This window comes from Onychomys torridus, chromosome 23, assembly GCF_903995425.1.
Source record: "Onychomys torridus chromosome 23, mOncTor1.1, whole genome shotgun sequence".
NCBI lineage: Eukaryota > Metazoa > Chordata > Mammalia > Rodentia > Cricetidae > Onychomys > Onychomys torridus.
The window spans coordinates 8,278,501-8,294,103 of NC_050465.1; the positions used below are offsets into that span (position 1 = coordinate 8,278,501).

Here is a 15,603-nt window from a genome sequence, read left to right on the forward strand (position 1 = left end):
AATGGTAAGTGTGCCACTGTCAGGCCTGCAAGTGTAGGAGACTCCATGACTCCAAGGCAGCGGGGCCAGCATTCAGGAGGAAGGGATGGCTTGCCTCAGCAACAGAAATTCTGTCCTGAACAGCCCTGGTCTTGGCCCAGTTCGAAGCTAGTAGTCCTGGAGGCTCCTCCCTAGGCTTAGCTCGTTAGAAAAAAGCTCTACTTCTGCAGTCAGGTGGGATAAAGCGCTGTGCCCGGCCAGTTCACAAGAGGCTGTGATGGTGCCCTCTCAGGAGGGGCAGGGCTGAGGAGAGCACAGCCCTTCACTGCCAACTAGCTGTTCTTTCTGCCGATTCTGTGAGCACCCTGAACCCTTACTGAACTGAGAGATTAGGCTTGTCTTTGCTCCAGCAGGAAGCAAAGGTCCAGATATAGCATGGGCATTTCCAGCACATTTATCACAGAAGAAACCTGTGTAGTCAGTACCAAGACCCCTGGTGAGTGTGTCAAGCCCCATGTACACATTTGAGCTTGCCCTGGGAAATTTGGCTACATAGTAAATGGTGGGCTCAAATGTGCACTCCAAGATCCATGTCCCCATTGAATGTGGTCTGTGAAGGATGGTAGTGGTGGGTTTTGCAATAACTGAACAGAGACTTCCTTGAGACCCCAGGGTAAGTAAATTAGACACCTGTCCCTATCTAGCCAAGCTCCTAACATCAGCAGCCTCCTGCATCCATTTCAGGGATTTTCAGAGTAGCCACCCATGGCCAGTCCCAAACAGGATGCTCCTGTCCTAATGCTATGGACCCTAGGATGATGAGAAAGTAGCCACAGAGGTGCATAAGTCACTAGGCAGAGACCAGTCTTGTCTGCTTTTCAAATTAGAGAGAGAAAAATATTTTAAATTCCTAAAGCTGAAGTAAAGCAGCTAGCAGAGTTGGCAATGAGATCAGGTTGGAAGCCATGAGCAGGTCCCAAATATGCATGATTATCAGTCCTGCTCTTTCTCAGAACACAGGCCTGTACTGCCCACTTATCACATATAAATGTTGATTCTCAAGCAAGCAGAGTTTCTGCATGTTGATTGTGACTGTGGTCCAGGCTTGGGGTTAGAGATACCTAGTTGAGATCAGAGTCCCGCAGGAGACAAGACACAGCCTTGGGGTGAGGGCCGTTTTCCTACCCTTAGTTATGCCTGGCGATGACAAGATCACACAACCCAGTTGCTGGGAGGTCAGCAGATCCTCCTGCCCATTATATGGTCAGTGAGTAAGATGGAAGGTTAGGGTAGAGTTAGGGGGGTTCTACAAATGATGCCACTAAGGAATGTCCCTGAAGGTGATAAGCAAACATCCCAGAGGCAGCTGCAGGGATGCTGAAGACTATCAGCACTTGAGAATCACACAGTTCAAGAAGTCTCTTTGCCTCCTTAGATGTCCAGCTTCCTGCACAGATAAGGCTCACAACCTCATGAATGAAAAAAGTCAGAGAAAATGTCCCCTTTCAGGTCATCCTAGCTCAACTGGAAGGATATCAGAGGAGCTAGCGAACTTTTGCACGGGGGACAATATGTCATCAACAGGTTCCTGGAGCCTGTGGAACATCCAGCAGCACCGGTGAGATCTGCTCCCTCTCACTGTCTCCATCTACCTCTCCGCATCTGTCCACACTCATGGCCACACCAGTCCACAGAAATGCAAGTCTCCCGGCAGTGTCCTTGCAAGGGTTTGTTCTGGTAGGATTTGGGGGAGGTGCAGGCACCCAAGCCCTGCTCTTTGCTGTCTTCCTGGCCCTGTACATTGTGACCATCCTCGGCAACCTCACCATGATTGTAGTCATCACCCTGGATGCTCGTCTACACTCTCCCATGTACTTCTTCCTCAAGAACCTGTCCTTTGTTGACCTCTGCTATTCCTCTGTCATTGCTCCTAATGCCCTGGCCAACTTCTTTTCCTCTTCCAAAGTCATCAGCTTTGAGGGATGTGCCACACAGCTCTTCTTTTTCTCCTTGTTGGCTACCACTGAGGCTTTCCTCTTAGCCGTGATGGCCTATGACCGTTTCATGGCCATCTGTAGTCCCCTGAGGTACCCTGTGACCATGTGCTCTATGACTTGTGCCCGTCTGGTTCTGGGTACCTACTGTGGAGGCTGCCTGAACTCCATTGTGCAGACCAGTCTCACATTCCAGCTGCCCTTCTGCAGTTCCAATCGCATTGACCACTTCTACTGTGACGTGCCCCCACTGCTCCAGCTGGCCTGTGCAGACACAGCTCTCAATGAGCTCCTTCTCTTTGGCCTCTGTGGGTTCATCATTGTGAGCACCACCTTAGCTGTCCTGGTCTCCTATGGCTACATCACTGTGACCATCCTCAGGATGCACTCAGGATCTGGGCGACACAAGGTCTTCTCCACCTGTGGCTCTCATATGATGGCTGTGTCCTTGTTTTATGGAACTGTGTTTGTCATGTACGCACAGCCAGGAGCAGTGGCATCCATGGCACAGGGCAAGGTGATATCCGTCTTCTACACCCTGGTCATCCCCATGCTCAACCCCCTCATCTACAGTCTGCGCAACAAGGATGTGAAGGACGCCCTGCAGAGGCTGAGACAGAGACACAGCCTTGTGCAGAAAGGAGGCAAGTAGAGATCATGTCAGCATAATGGAAAGGAACCATCCTTGGCAGACACTAGCTGCCTTTAGTTTGCTGTTTTCTTTATTATCCGGTTTTTCTTGCTTTTTGATTTAACATGTTCCTGCTTTATTCCTTTCTTCCATTCTTTAATCCATTTACCCATTCATCCATGAACCATCTGTCCACTATCTACCCCCTCCTTCATGAGTGTATATTATTTTCCAAGCATTTACAAAATGTGAATGAGGCATTTTGTTTGCCATAACAAAGCAAATGGTTCATACTCAGAAGAAGCCTGAATCCCTTTCACTTTGGTTTGACAGAAGGCAGAGTTAAGACAAAGTCCTTGAGAACAGCATGAGAACCATTGGCAACATCTCCCAGCGAACTACACAACAGCAGACTTCACGATGGCCCTTTCCTTTTCATTCATCACTGAAGCTAATGTCAGTGTGGTAGGAACTTCCCTCTGGGCATCTAAGACTGTGGCCCTTAGAAGCTGTGTTTTGACCCATCCTTACATTGATCTAGTATAAAGATGGGCTAGAGGGATGACAGACTTCCTCTGCAGCTTGCCAATGGTTCTGCCTCCTCCACCTTCCTCTTCTCATGGAGCTGCCCTTGTGGAGTATCACAGTGCATGGCTGGAAGCAGGAGAAGCCCATAGTGCACTGGTTCCAACATATTCCTTCAACCTACATCAGTATGAAGCCTCAGTCAGAGTCACAATTCTAGGAACCTTGAAAACCTGGCCTGGGCAGGCTGGAGAGATGGCTCAGGGCTTAGGAGCATTGGCTGCTCTTCCAGAGGACCTGGGTTCAATTCCCAGCACCCACATGGAAGCTCACAGCTGTCTATAACTCCTGTTCCAAGAGATATGACACTTTTACACAAATTCACTTAAAATAAAATTAAATAAATAAATTTTTTAAAAAACTGATAATAGATGTCTGTTTCTTTCTTTTTTTAAAGATTTATTTATTTATTACACATACAGTGTTCTGTCTACATGCCAGAAGAGGGCACCAGATCTCATTATAGTTGTGAGCCACCATGTGGTTGCTGGGGATTGAACTCAGGACCTCTGGAAGAACAGCTAGTGGTCTTAACCTTTGAGCCACCTCTCCAGCCTGGATGTCTGTTTCTTATCTATGTTCCATCAGGTGGTTTCATGCATTAAGAAAAGAAACTGGCCTAGCAGCTTGTGACTTTATCAAGGGGTCCTTGATCACTGTAGATGTCCCCATGTAGGGATGAAGTCTCAGTGGCTACAACAATGTGAGGAGTGGAGAATGGAACATCATTTTCTTGTCACAGATTCTGGAGTTCTGTTGAGTGAAGGTTCTCTCTGGCACTGGCCAAGAATCTTAGCCTGAGCCTGAGCCTGAGCCTGAGCCCCCAAGGGGCTCCCTGTCCTGTTCCTCATCCTCATCTCTCCAGTCCTTGGTTTGTGGTGGTGTGCCTTCTGGTGTGTGTTTCCCTTTCTCACATCCATCCATTATCCTGTGTCTCACCAGCCAGCTGTCCTCCAGACATGGGCTGGTCTGTGTCCCTGCCCTGTGTGTCTGATCCCAGCTCTTATTCTCCTGATGTACCTGTCCAGGAAGCCTGCAGAGAATGACCTCTAAGCAGGGCCGAAGGCTTTTTCCCATTTCCCCTCCCAGAACACCCAGTGGGTCTCCATTTACTTCCTGTGGCCGTCTGGTCTCAGCTTCTAGACTCCAATCTCATTCCCTGGTTTTATGCTCAGCTAGTATCAAGTCTTCCTTTGTTTGGATGATTCTGGAACATTCTGCTCTGTGAGTGGCATGCATCTCATGTTTAATGGTATTCTCTCCCTCTGTATCGTCTTTTCCTCCATTCTTTCATTCTCTCATGTGCGCCCCTGCACTGACCCAGTTGGTTTTAGCTGTGAGGATAGAGTGACCCACAACTTCCACTCGGCTGGTCCTCTCCAGTCTACACCAGTTCTAATGAATGCTTGTAATTTCCAACACTGTCCAATCTTCCTCTTTTTGAAAGTCTCTTTTCTCTAGTCTCCTGATCTCATTTCCTTGCCACATGGCAGTAGCTTCTAACCTCTCAGCTTTTCCAATGGAGATGTATTTTTTTTTTCAGATGATTTGTGCTGCTCCTTAGCAGTCTTTCCACCTGGGGAGCCTCTTCCAGCTCTTCCTGTAAGCTAGGTCAGTTCTGAGAAACTCCTTTGCTCTCAATTTTTCCTGGCAAAACCTTTTCCTTGCCTTCATTATTATATCTAGACTAGAGAGTAAATGCCAAGAAACAACCAATGGTATTTTGTCTGACCTTGAATGTAATGTTGCTTTTCAGTTGCTGTCTTAAAAATTCCCCCTTTATATTTGTATTTTTGATAATTTACCTCATGTAGGCATTGTTAGTTCTAGCCTTTGAAGGATCTTTAGAGCTTCTTAAATTAGGGTGTCCTTGTCTGCTCTCCATAGAGAAGTTTTGTGTTAATATTTCTTTGAACATATCTTCTTCCCTTTCTCTTTCTGGTCTCCTTCCATGATTTCTCTTTGGTGTGTTCATCTCACCTGCTGTATAATGTAGGACTCAGGTCCTCTCTACATTCTTTCTTCTTTTTGTTCCCCTGACTGGGTGATTTCAACATATAATTCAATGTACACTATAAAGTGTAATAGACCTCCACCTCCCTCTCCCTCCCCCAGACTCAAGTCTTGGCTGCTCCTGCTTCCACCATGCCTTTCTTAGCCCATCTTCCACAAGGTCACCAAAGACCTACGTTTAAATAAACGTTTTAAAACATCATTAACTTTCCCCAACAGTAAGTAGTGTATCAGGAGGAATGGATGTGGCCTGATATATTGTGAAGTCTTTCGAGAAGGAGCTAGGTGGTCTCCTGAGGGGTGCGTGGCAATCCAATATGGCAGCATAGGCTTCCTTGGACCCTATCACACCATAGTCTTGGACAGCATTGCCTCAGAGTCATGGCCAGGATATCTACCCTCCTGGTTCCAGGATGGAAGCTACAAGCTCTAAAGTTCCCCAATTAGTACCTAACTTTTGGGTCAAGGAAGAAAAATCTTGCCCAAATCCCACAATCCCTTTATGGCCTCTTCCAGTCTTTATCTTTGAAGATTAAGCACCATCATGGCTCTATGTATTCAAGGCTTGTCCAGTCTTGATTGAATTTTCCTAGCACAGGAATGAACCAGTTCTAAAACAGTATGCACAACATCAATTGGTTTATGAAAATAAGAATATGGAGGGGAAATAGAGCCTGCAAAAATAAAACTTTTTGATATTACAGTTACAGAACATACAATACCATTAAATACCTAGGACAGAAAACAGTAAGCCGAATTGGAATAGACTGAAATACCTGGGAAACTTACTGGAACTTTAAATGATCTATGTTATATACTTAACACACCCAACAAAATGGAGACAGATGGACAAACATTTTCTGGAAGTGTGTTTTTAAGAATCCCTTTAGAGAAATTTGGTAGTTAGAGTGAGTAGTCATAAAAAATTTACTATGAGGATGTTGCTCACCAGAGACATTCCGCATTTAGGGTGCTTCCCAAAGAGTTCCTTTGCCTTCCTGTTCTTAGAGCTGTTGGGAACACAAGCAGGACAGACCCAGTTAGACTTGGTGAAGAATCAAAAACAGAATAGAGAGAAAAAAAGCATCAGGACAGACAGTCCTGCATCCCCACAGTTGGCCACCATGATGGCCTCTCACTTCTGATTTATTTTCTCTGTCATTTTTTATTAAAGATTTTTTTAATTCATTTTACATACCAACCACAGATCTCCTTCTCTTTCATCCTCCCTCCAGCCTTCCCCCAACCCACACCCCATTCCTTCCTCCAACAAGGTATGGCCTCCCATGGGAAGTCAGCAGGGCCTGGTACATTCAGTAGAGGCAGGTCCAATGCTCTCCCCTGCATCAAGGCTGTGCGATGTGTCCCACCATAGGTAGTGGGCTCCAAAAAAGACAGCTCATGCAACAGGGATGGATCCTGATCCTACTGCCTTTAGCAGTAGGGGGCTCCTTTAGCAGATCAAGCTACACAACTGTCTCACTTATGCAGAAGGCCTAGTCCAGACCCATGGAGGCTCCACAGGTGTTGGTCTAAATTTCATGAGTTTTCACTAGTTTGGTTTGGTTGTCTCTGTTGGTTTCCCCGTCATGATCTTAATGTTCCTTGCTCATAGAATCCCTCTTCTCTCTCTTTTCGACTGGAATCCTGGAGATTAGCCTGGTGTTTCCTCAGTTACTGGAGAAAGTTTCTATGATGACAGTTAGGGTATTCACCAATATGATTACCAGGGTAGGCCAGTTCAGGCACTCTCTCCACTATTGCTAGTAGTCTAATATGGGGTCATCCTTGTGGATTCCTGGGAACTTCTCTAGCACCTGGTTTCTCTCTATCTCTATCGTGTCTCCCTCTATCATGGTATCTCTTTCATTGCTCTCCCACTCCATCTCTGTTCCAGCTCGACATCCCATTCCTTTATGTTCTCATCCCCCACCCCCTACCCTCCATTGGCCCCCATCACCCCCAGTTTACTCATGGAAATCTCATCTATTTTCTTTTCCCAGTGCTATCCATGCATCCCTCTTAGGGTCCTCCTTGTTAGCGAGCTTCTCTGGAGCTATGGATTATAGTCTGGTTATCCTTTGCTTTACATCTAGTATCTACTTATGAATGAGTACATACCATGTTTGTCCTTCTGAGTCTGGGTTACTTCACTCAGGATTATATTTTCTAATTCCATCCATTTGCCTGCAAATTTCATGATGTCATTGTTTTTCTCTGCTGAGTAGTACTCCATTGTGTATATGTACTACATTTTCTTTATCCATTCTTTGGTTGAGGGGCATCTAGGTTGTTCCTACATTGTGGGTATTATGAATAATGCTTCAAGAACATAGTTGAGCATGTGTCCTTGTGGTTTAATTGAGCATTCCTTGGGTATATGCCCAAGAATGGTATAGTTGGGTCTTGAGGAAGATTGATTCCCAATTTTCTGAGAAACCACTATACTGATTTCCAAAGTGGCTATACAAGTTTGCACTCTCAGCAACAGTGGAGGAGTGTTCCAACCTAAGGAAGTTAAATGCATCCACAAAAACACAGGCAATAGATAACCCCACTTCAGCAAATCTTGAAGGGAAATACACACACACTACCACCAAAAGATAACAGGAATCAACAATCAACATCTAACATTACTGCTCATTAACCTTAGCTTTTCTTCTAGGTTCCCATTGAACAATGTTCCTCTAGTCCTTAAGCCCATGTTACTTCTCATCCCCCTCCTATACAGGTGGGCAGAGACTTTTGCTCTATGGATAGACAAGGTTTATGTTCCTGTTCAGCCTGAAGAAGGTTCAGCAAATGAAGCTTAACCACCATAAACAATTATGATAAAAGAGTAAAAATCTAGGGTGGGGTGAAGCGGAGTAGAAAGACAGACGAAATTAGGGAGCATGAGAAAGGAATAAAAAAAGGCTTCACTCCTCCAAGGTCTGGCTCACATGAAACTGGCTGAGAGTTAGTATTTTTTATATATAACTGACCAGACCACTGCAAAGACCGCTGCACAGAGTCTATATTCTTTCCTGAGAAATTCAAACAAGAGTGATAAAACAGCTAGTCAACACTTCATTACTAGACAAAATGGTCATTTAACAGTCTGCTGTGCACTTTACTGTTTATGTGGTCGGATGAATCCCGACATGGGACATTTTCCCACAACACAGTGCCTGAGAACTAAGGTTAATGAGCAGTAATGTTAGATGTTGAGAATGTGGCAGCACATAAAAGAACAGCCCACAAAGTAGGAGGAAAGTAGTTTGAGTTCACATCCGTTGGTCACACGTGACAATACTAAGATTGTCTAAAAGAAAAACAAGAAAGAAAATCAAGCCACAGGTGCATAACTCCTAAGAGATTCAGAAGTGCAGATTCTATCTGCGTTCAAGAAGTTGAGGTACATGTATTTATTATTTATTTATTTGTTTATTTGTTTGTTTGTTTTATGATTAGAGTCTTCAAGACTTTAAATGTTTACAGGTGTAAGAGCCCTTGGGATGCTCTGGAGTCTGCAGACACCTGGGAGCAACAGGTTTTATTCCAGAGACACAGATCTATGATGATGATCTTCACTGAAGTGACTGTGTTAAGGAGGAGCTGGGCAGGGTCCTCCCCAGCTACATGTGCCAGGACTTTAGTATTACACCGCCTACTGGGTGTCTCAAGTAGTTCAACAGGACCTGGATGGCTCAGCACACTCCAAAGTTTCCCTTGTCATACAACAGAGAACTGAGTGGTCCAAGGCCTGAAAAACAAGTAACACAAAAGCCCAATGGCTCTACAGAACTAAAATAGCTCAGAATCCAAAAGACAAAGCCAGTCACCAAATAGCAACTACTAGAATGGATCAGAAGGAAGCCATGCAACTCAAGGGAGGCAAAAGCCTGAGGATCCTGACTGAGGAGAAACTTACCAAGGTCCAAGCTTTCTTGGGGGGTCCAAAACAAAGCCTGGACACTTGGTTCCCAGCTTCACCTACTACAGGGGGCAAAGCAGCTGATGCTGGCTGGAGTGGGGAGATAAGGAAATTCACTGTAAAACATGATTCCAGGAGCGATAGGAATTTACAATCTTTCTTTTTTCTTCAGGGTCATCTTGAGATAAGTAACTAACACCCTTAGTGCTTCTTTTCTCCTGGCCATGGCTCACCAAAATTATTACCAGAATTTTGAGGCTCAAAGCCTGAGCCCTGGGAACAACATGGGCTTGGTTACTTATCCTCAAATAAGCCAACTGAAGAAACATGGAAGATGAAGAGCAGAAAAAAGATAGTCATTACTTCTCTGCCTATGCCTAAGATCAAGTGCAGGGTATGTAGTCAATGTGACCATATTTAAAAGGTGGACAAAGATATCTAATGACTTTCAGCCAACTCCCAAGTCCCTCTCCAGGTCCTAACATGGTTAGGTTTCAACAGAAGACAGAATGCATAGGTAACTAAACAAACTGGTCAAGGTGTGACCTTGCACATCTTCGGTGGAATTCAAGGAGATGACACTCCCAACAAGGTAAAGGTATTGAGAAAGTAGAGATCAGTGGTGGCAGGGGACAGTGGAGTTAGCAGAGGGAGTCAGGGGAATTCTAGATCATAGCAAGTTCTCTGCATATTGTAATAATGAGTTCATGCTACTACATGTTAGCCCAGAGCCTCAAAATGAATGACTCCCACATGCCAGTATGGGTCCATCCACCAAAAACACATATCCCACTCTAGTGGAGGATGCTGATAATGGGGCTCCATGCATGGGAGTTCAGGACAGATGAATAACCTCTGTGTTTTCAGTTTTCTTCTCAATCTTGATAGAAATCTACAAGTATTATACAAATGGAATTATATAAAATGGTGCTTGGTTTTCCGTGTGTGTGTGTGTGTGTGTGTGTGTGTGTGTGTGTGTGTGTGTGTGTATTTAGTAGAATAATCCAGACTTCCAGGTAACGTTGTAGGTTAGAAGCCATGTATGAGTTAGAGATTAGTACAGTTAAGTGAGGCAGAAGGAGTAAGAGCTGCCAGGTCAAATCACTCCTGTTAACTCCACAACTCAGACCAACAGCCCCAGTTCTGCATCCCAGCGTCCTTCTTCCACAACTCAGGACAGACTGCTTATTACTGCTGCCATCACTGGGGACCCTGCAAGAAAAAGCACTCTGGGTCAGCAATTGCTCTTCCAGTGAGCGTGCCACAGAAGCAGCCTCGGTGAACCTCTACCACAGAAGGACCCCAGTGACCACTGCTGCTGACAGGACAGAGGCCAAACCCACCTTGGCTGCTTTTATCAAGGCAGTCACCACCAGGCCAGTATCATGTCAACAACCCTGCAGTTCAGAGACAGATCTCTGTCTCTGTGAGATCCGTTTGGATCTCTGTGAGTTCAAGGCCACTGAGAACTGAACCAGGCATGGTGCCACACACCTTTAACCCCAACACTTGGGATCTCATGCCTTTGATTAAGAAGCACACATATCTTTAATCCCAGGAAGTGAGATGGCAGGGCAGAAAAAGGTATATGAGGCATGAGGAAACAGGAACTCACTGTCTTGAGACTGAGGATTTCCTAGAGGTAAGATCTTGTGCCTGGCTTGTTCTGCTTCTCTGATCTTTCAGCTTTCACCTGGTTTTCTATTAATAAGACCATTAAGCAATTCTTGTTACAAGTCTCTGCATCATTATTTGTGAGCTGGCAGCCCAAAGGAAAATCCATTTACATATGGCACCCAACATGGAGGCTTGACTATCCAAACATAGGGCCTAAGAAAGCTAAGAAAAGTTCTGGACAAGGAGCCAGAAAAAGCATCCTAGTCTTGAAGTCCCTCAGGTGAGATAATTCTTGGTGTACAGAGGTGGGACTACTGGCCTCTGCCTGCAGGTTGGAGTCAGCCACAGTGCCTTGTGCCAGCACCATACACTAAGCTGGGCTGCTTGGTGACTGACAGTTTAAGATTTATCTCACTCAGTCAGAGAACACTACAGGCATTTAGTAAAGCCAGGTCCAGACACACACAAAAAACTCTAAAAAGGTACAGTGTGTTTTAAAATGAACTTAGATGCTGAAGAAAGAAAAGAAAATTGGCATAGACAGACATAGAAAAAATAGATAGTTTAAAAATAATGAAGTATTTAAGGAGAAAGTAATATATAAAGGATGCCACATAAAGATGGGAAATACACAGGATGCCTGGATCCTGTATGGTGCTTTGTTGAATTTTTAAATGCTAATGTACAAGAGACAATAGCTGCTGAGAGACATTGGATTATAAAAACTGCTAAATTGAACCATCCTATATATTTTAAGAATCTTTTAATTTCAAAATGAAAGTCAGAAAATACGGTGCACTGGGGGAGAGCTTATGACTTTGTTTCCACAGGAAACAAAAAGGTATGGTTCTCTTCAAAATTAGTAAAGATCAGATTTGATTGAGAGAGACCTTCTGAAAATGACTACAGACACAAAAAAAGAAACCAAGAAAGACTACAGGACAGATGACATATATACAGATTCTTCTACTACTATGGGAACAGCTCTGAGACTGGATGAGACATGATAAATCTTGTTGGCTAAAGAGTCTCCATGAATTATTATTATTATTATATGTCATCCTTTTATATGACATGGATAGAGGTTTGGTTATATAGTTAAAATTGATTTATAAAGTTGACAGATCTCTTTTACCTGCTCAAACATAAAACAAAAAATCATCTTTAACTGACTTGTGCACACTGCACATTCCATACTTATGTTAATGCAGATATAAATGTTACCTTTAAAAGTTTGTGTGTTTTCAGAAAAAAAAAAAGGATCAGACATCAATGAAGACAAGTAGCCCAGGTGAGCCAGCCTCTCAGGATGCCGCTGCTGCAGTTTCCTCAAAAATTTACATCCAGAATAACTTCAAAGCCACCAGCTAAGATGGTCCAGCCTCACAAACTATTCCAGTCGAACTTTAGATACGCTCTACACTTCCCTATCACACAGAGACTAAACAAAAAATGATACAGCTAGTTCTCTCAGGACTTGACCATAATCTCAATTTTCTCAGAGTCCCCTAAAAATGCTGTCATCCCCCAAACGGCAAGAAGTAATTTTAAGAACACAGCACCCATGTTCCCAAGAGGTGGAGTGGGTGGTATTTGTTCTTTCAGTGGCTCATAGATGTTTATCATCGTTGAGGGAGATTGGTTATAAGTTGCTGACCATGGGAAGGGAGGGAACAAAACAAGGTGGTTGGATTCAAGGATCTCTTTCTGAAAAGGAAAGAAGGGAATGGAGAGGAAAGGATAAAATGGTAGATTATTAAATCTACTTTAATCTAAAAAGCAACCATTAATCTCAAATATTTTACATTGCTATGGATTTTTGTGTATTCATACAAATTTAAGGTTATTTTTGTTAGAACATACTCTTTATATGTTTCTACTCTTGTGTAAGATATTTTTGTATATTAATACAAATTTAAGGTTATTTTTGTTATACTATATATATATGTTTCTACTCTTTTCTAAGGTATTATATCTATTCAGGTCATTTAAAAGTGTATAATACAGGTGAGTAGTTAGTCATCTATATTAAAACTTGTAGTGTTATTAGGTATGTTTTCAAGGTTAAACAGAGATATATTTTAAATTGATAGGTAATCTTCAAGCACTTCAAAGACCTACAAAATATGGCATTTAAAATGTTTTAATAACAAAAAGCTTTTTTCATGACAATGAGACACGTCTACTCCTGGCAGCACCAATTTACTTAAAAAAGGGTGAAAGACATTGAAGAATTTCCATATGGAGTTTTTTCAATATGGCAAAACTAGCCATTTGGGCAAAGAAACTGCTCTTGCCTCAACTACTGACAGCATGCTGTCCAAACTGTACAAGCAGGACACAAGAAAGTGACTGCTTTGTCAAGACAGAGTAGGAGAGTCCTTCAGAATTTCTGCTTCACAGAAAAGTCTGTCAGATATTCCAGGTCTGTAGACTGAAGATGGATACCCAACATTGCAGAGGAATCTTGGGTGACTGTCCAGGCAGTCAGCTGTGTCTGTCATTGCTATAGTTTTGGAAGTTGTTTGCTGTGCACTTCCTGTTTACTCAAATAATATTTTACCCTTCTTGGGTCTCTGATGGGGACTGAAGACTAGATGGTCATATAATTTTCTTTGTTACCAAATATTTTAAAATCTTACATAAAATATAAAAATTTTATAAGGTTTAAAAACAAAAAAGCTAAAGTTGTTTATCTAAAAAGATTTTTTTTAGAATAGTAATACAAGTTATGATAGAAAATGGCTTAGGTATAAAACTTTAAATTCATCAAGATAGATTAAAGAGTAGAGTATTTTCTCCAAATATGCCAAATACAAATGGACTGGACATTGAGAATGTAATTCTTATCTGATTTTTCTTACTATATAGAGTCTCATTGTGTTAGAATGAAACCCTTTCTTTTTTATTTAGACAATAAGAGAGAAATGTTATGGAATATTTGCACATTGTGTGAAGATGTATTTCTGTGACTGCTGTAATAAAGAGCTGAATGGCCAATAGCTCGACAGGGAGGATAGGTTGGATTTGCAGAGAGATAGAAGAAGAGGAGGAGGAATCTAGGTATGCAAATTACACCAGCAAGACACCAATGAGAAATGGAGGGAGTCAGACATACAGAATTAAAGAAAGGAAAAAAGCCGTGTGGTAAAACATTGATTATAAAAGCAAGTTAATTTAAGTTATAAGAGCTAGTGGAACAAGCCTAAACTAAGGCTGAGCTTTCATAATTGATAATGAGTCTGTGTGTTATTTGTTAGCCAGAAGCCCAAAGGAAAATCTGTCTGTCTACAAGCATCAGAAAATTTAATTCATAATGAAAAGGCTCTAGAAGGGCTTGCACAAAGTAAAACAAACAACTAAAACAAATGAGAGATAAGAGGACAGAATGATGCCTCTGGACTTGGCTCAGTTGCTGTACACATGAGCTAATAAAAAGGTGTGGCTACCTGAACAGTCTTGGGCCATCAACAGTGATCGTCAATGGGCAGGAGCTTATGAGGCCCCATTCCTCCCCTAGGAGCTACTGGCTGTTAATGGATGGTAGGGGAGGGAGGTCATAGTAATCAGTTGTAGCCACAGGTAAGTTGCCCTTGATCAAGTAAATAAGCCCAACTCTCACATGCCCAAGCAAACAAGCCTAATGAAAATCAGTGAAACACACACACACACACACACACACACACACACACACACACACACAATCACATATGAGAATGAAGGGAGAGGAGGACTTGTTGGATAGATGGGATTCAGAGCAAGTGGTAGGGGAGCAGTGAGATAGGGTAATGGAAGAACTCAGTGAAGGCATCAGTCTCAGGCACTGACCAAGCTGTCTCCCATGATGAGCTGTTAGTGTCAACATCAAGTGCAGAATGAATATTGTGATCCCTCCTCAGAAAGACAGCAGAGGGAGTCTGCAGGGATGAATGCATGGGTGGGAGACATAGTTAACCACAAAGGGACGGAGGGATCACTCACCGAAGAGAAGAGCTATCCCTATGGTTTAGATCATTACTTATTGTCTTGAATTTTTAATCCTTTAAATAGGATTTTAATCCATTAAGTAGTAGTTGAGTTAAAATAAAACAAGAACAAACAAACAGAAAGAGAGTTGAGACCATCTACCCAGGCTCCTGGTAGTACTGAAGGGTCAATCGACTGAGAAAGCTAACTTGTGGTTGTAGGGAGGAGTAGCCTGAGCAGTCCCATACAGGGCTTATTATGTCCATTCCTCATATCAGTATAGCTAGCAGAGGTTGGAGGAAGAAATTCTGTAACCAGGAGGCCATGATGCTCCACTCAGGTAACAGTTTTAATGAGGAACATTGGACTAGGATCCCTCTGAGTCATCTGCCAGTACTTCTGATGGAGACTCCCCAGGTCCCCGAGGACCCCAGGCTTCATGCCAACTCACCAGGAGAGGGTTGCTATGAGGCAGAGATTGTCCACAACCAGTGGTATACCTCTGGAGGCCAGGGAGTTTGTGTCCTAGATGGCACAGAGGGCAGTGTCTCCCTAATTGGCCACTGGAGACTGCAAGTCCCAGCTCTACCGTACAGAGTACCCTTCACCACAGAGCGAACTCAACTATAGACACACACACACACACACACACACACACACACACACACACACACACACTGCCCTGGTAAAAGGTATGAGAGAGAAACACAGGTCAGAAAACCCAGACCTCACACTTCACAAGACACAGAACCTGCCTCAACCAGGACTTGCACACCCAGACACTTATGAGTTTCAAGGTCTACAGCTGTGCACATACGACCTCATTCCATTGTGCAGAAAGCCATAGCTAGCCTAAAGGAGGACACAGAACACTTGGTGTCTGTCTTCAGTACAGACCAGCC

At 43.3% G+C, this 15,603-nt stretch overlaps 1 protein-coding gene across 1 annotated transcript; it reads left to right on the forward strand.

The window, feature by feature from the left end:
* The first annotated feature begins 1,632 nt into the window (after window positions 1–1,632).
* On the forward strand, window positions 1,633–2,625 carry LOC118573281 (olfactory receptor 12-like). Its single transcript, XM_036173549.1, has one exon. The coding sequence runs from the start codon at window positions 1,654–1,656 to the stop codon at window positions 2,623–2,625; it is 972 nt and encodes a 323-aa protein (XP_036029442.1). The 5' UTR covers window positions 1,633–1,653.
* Window positions 2,626–15,603: the final 12,978 nt, after the last annotated feature.

Coding starts and splice junctions, on each gene's coding strand:
- LOC118573281 (XM_036173549.1), top strand. CDS start 1,654: ATGGCCACACCAGTCCACAGAAATGCAAGTCTCCCGGCAGTGTCCTTG.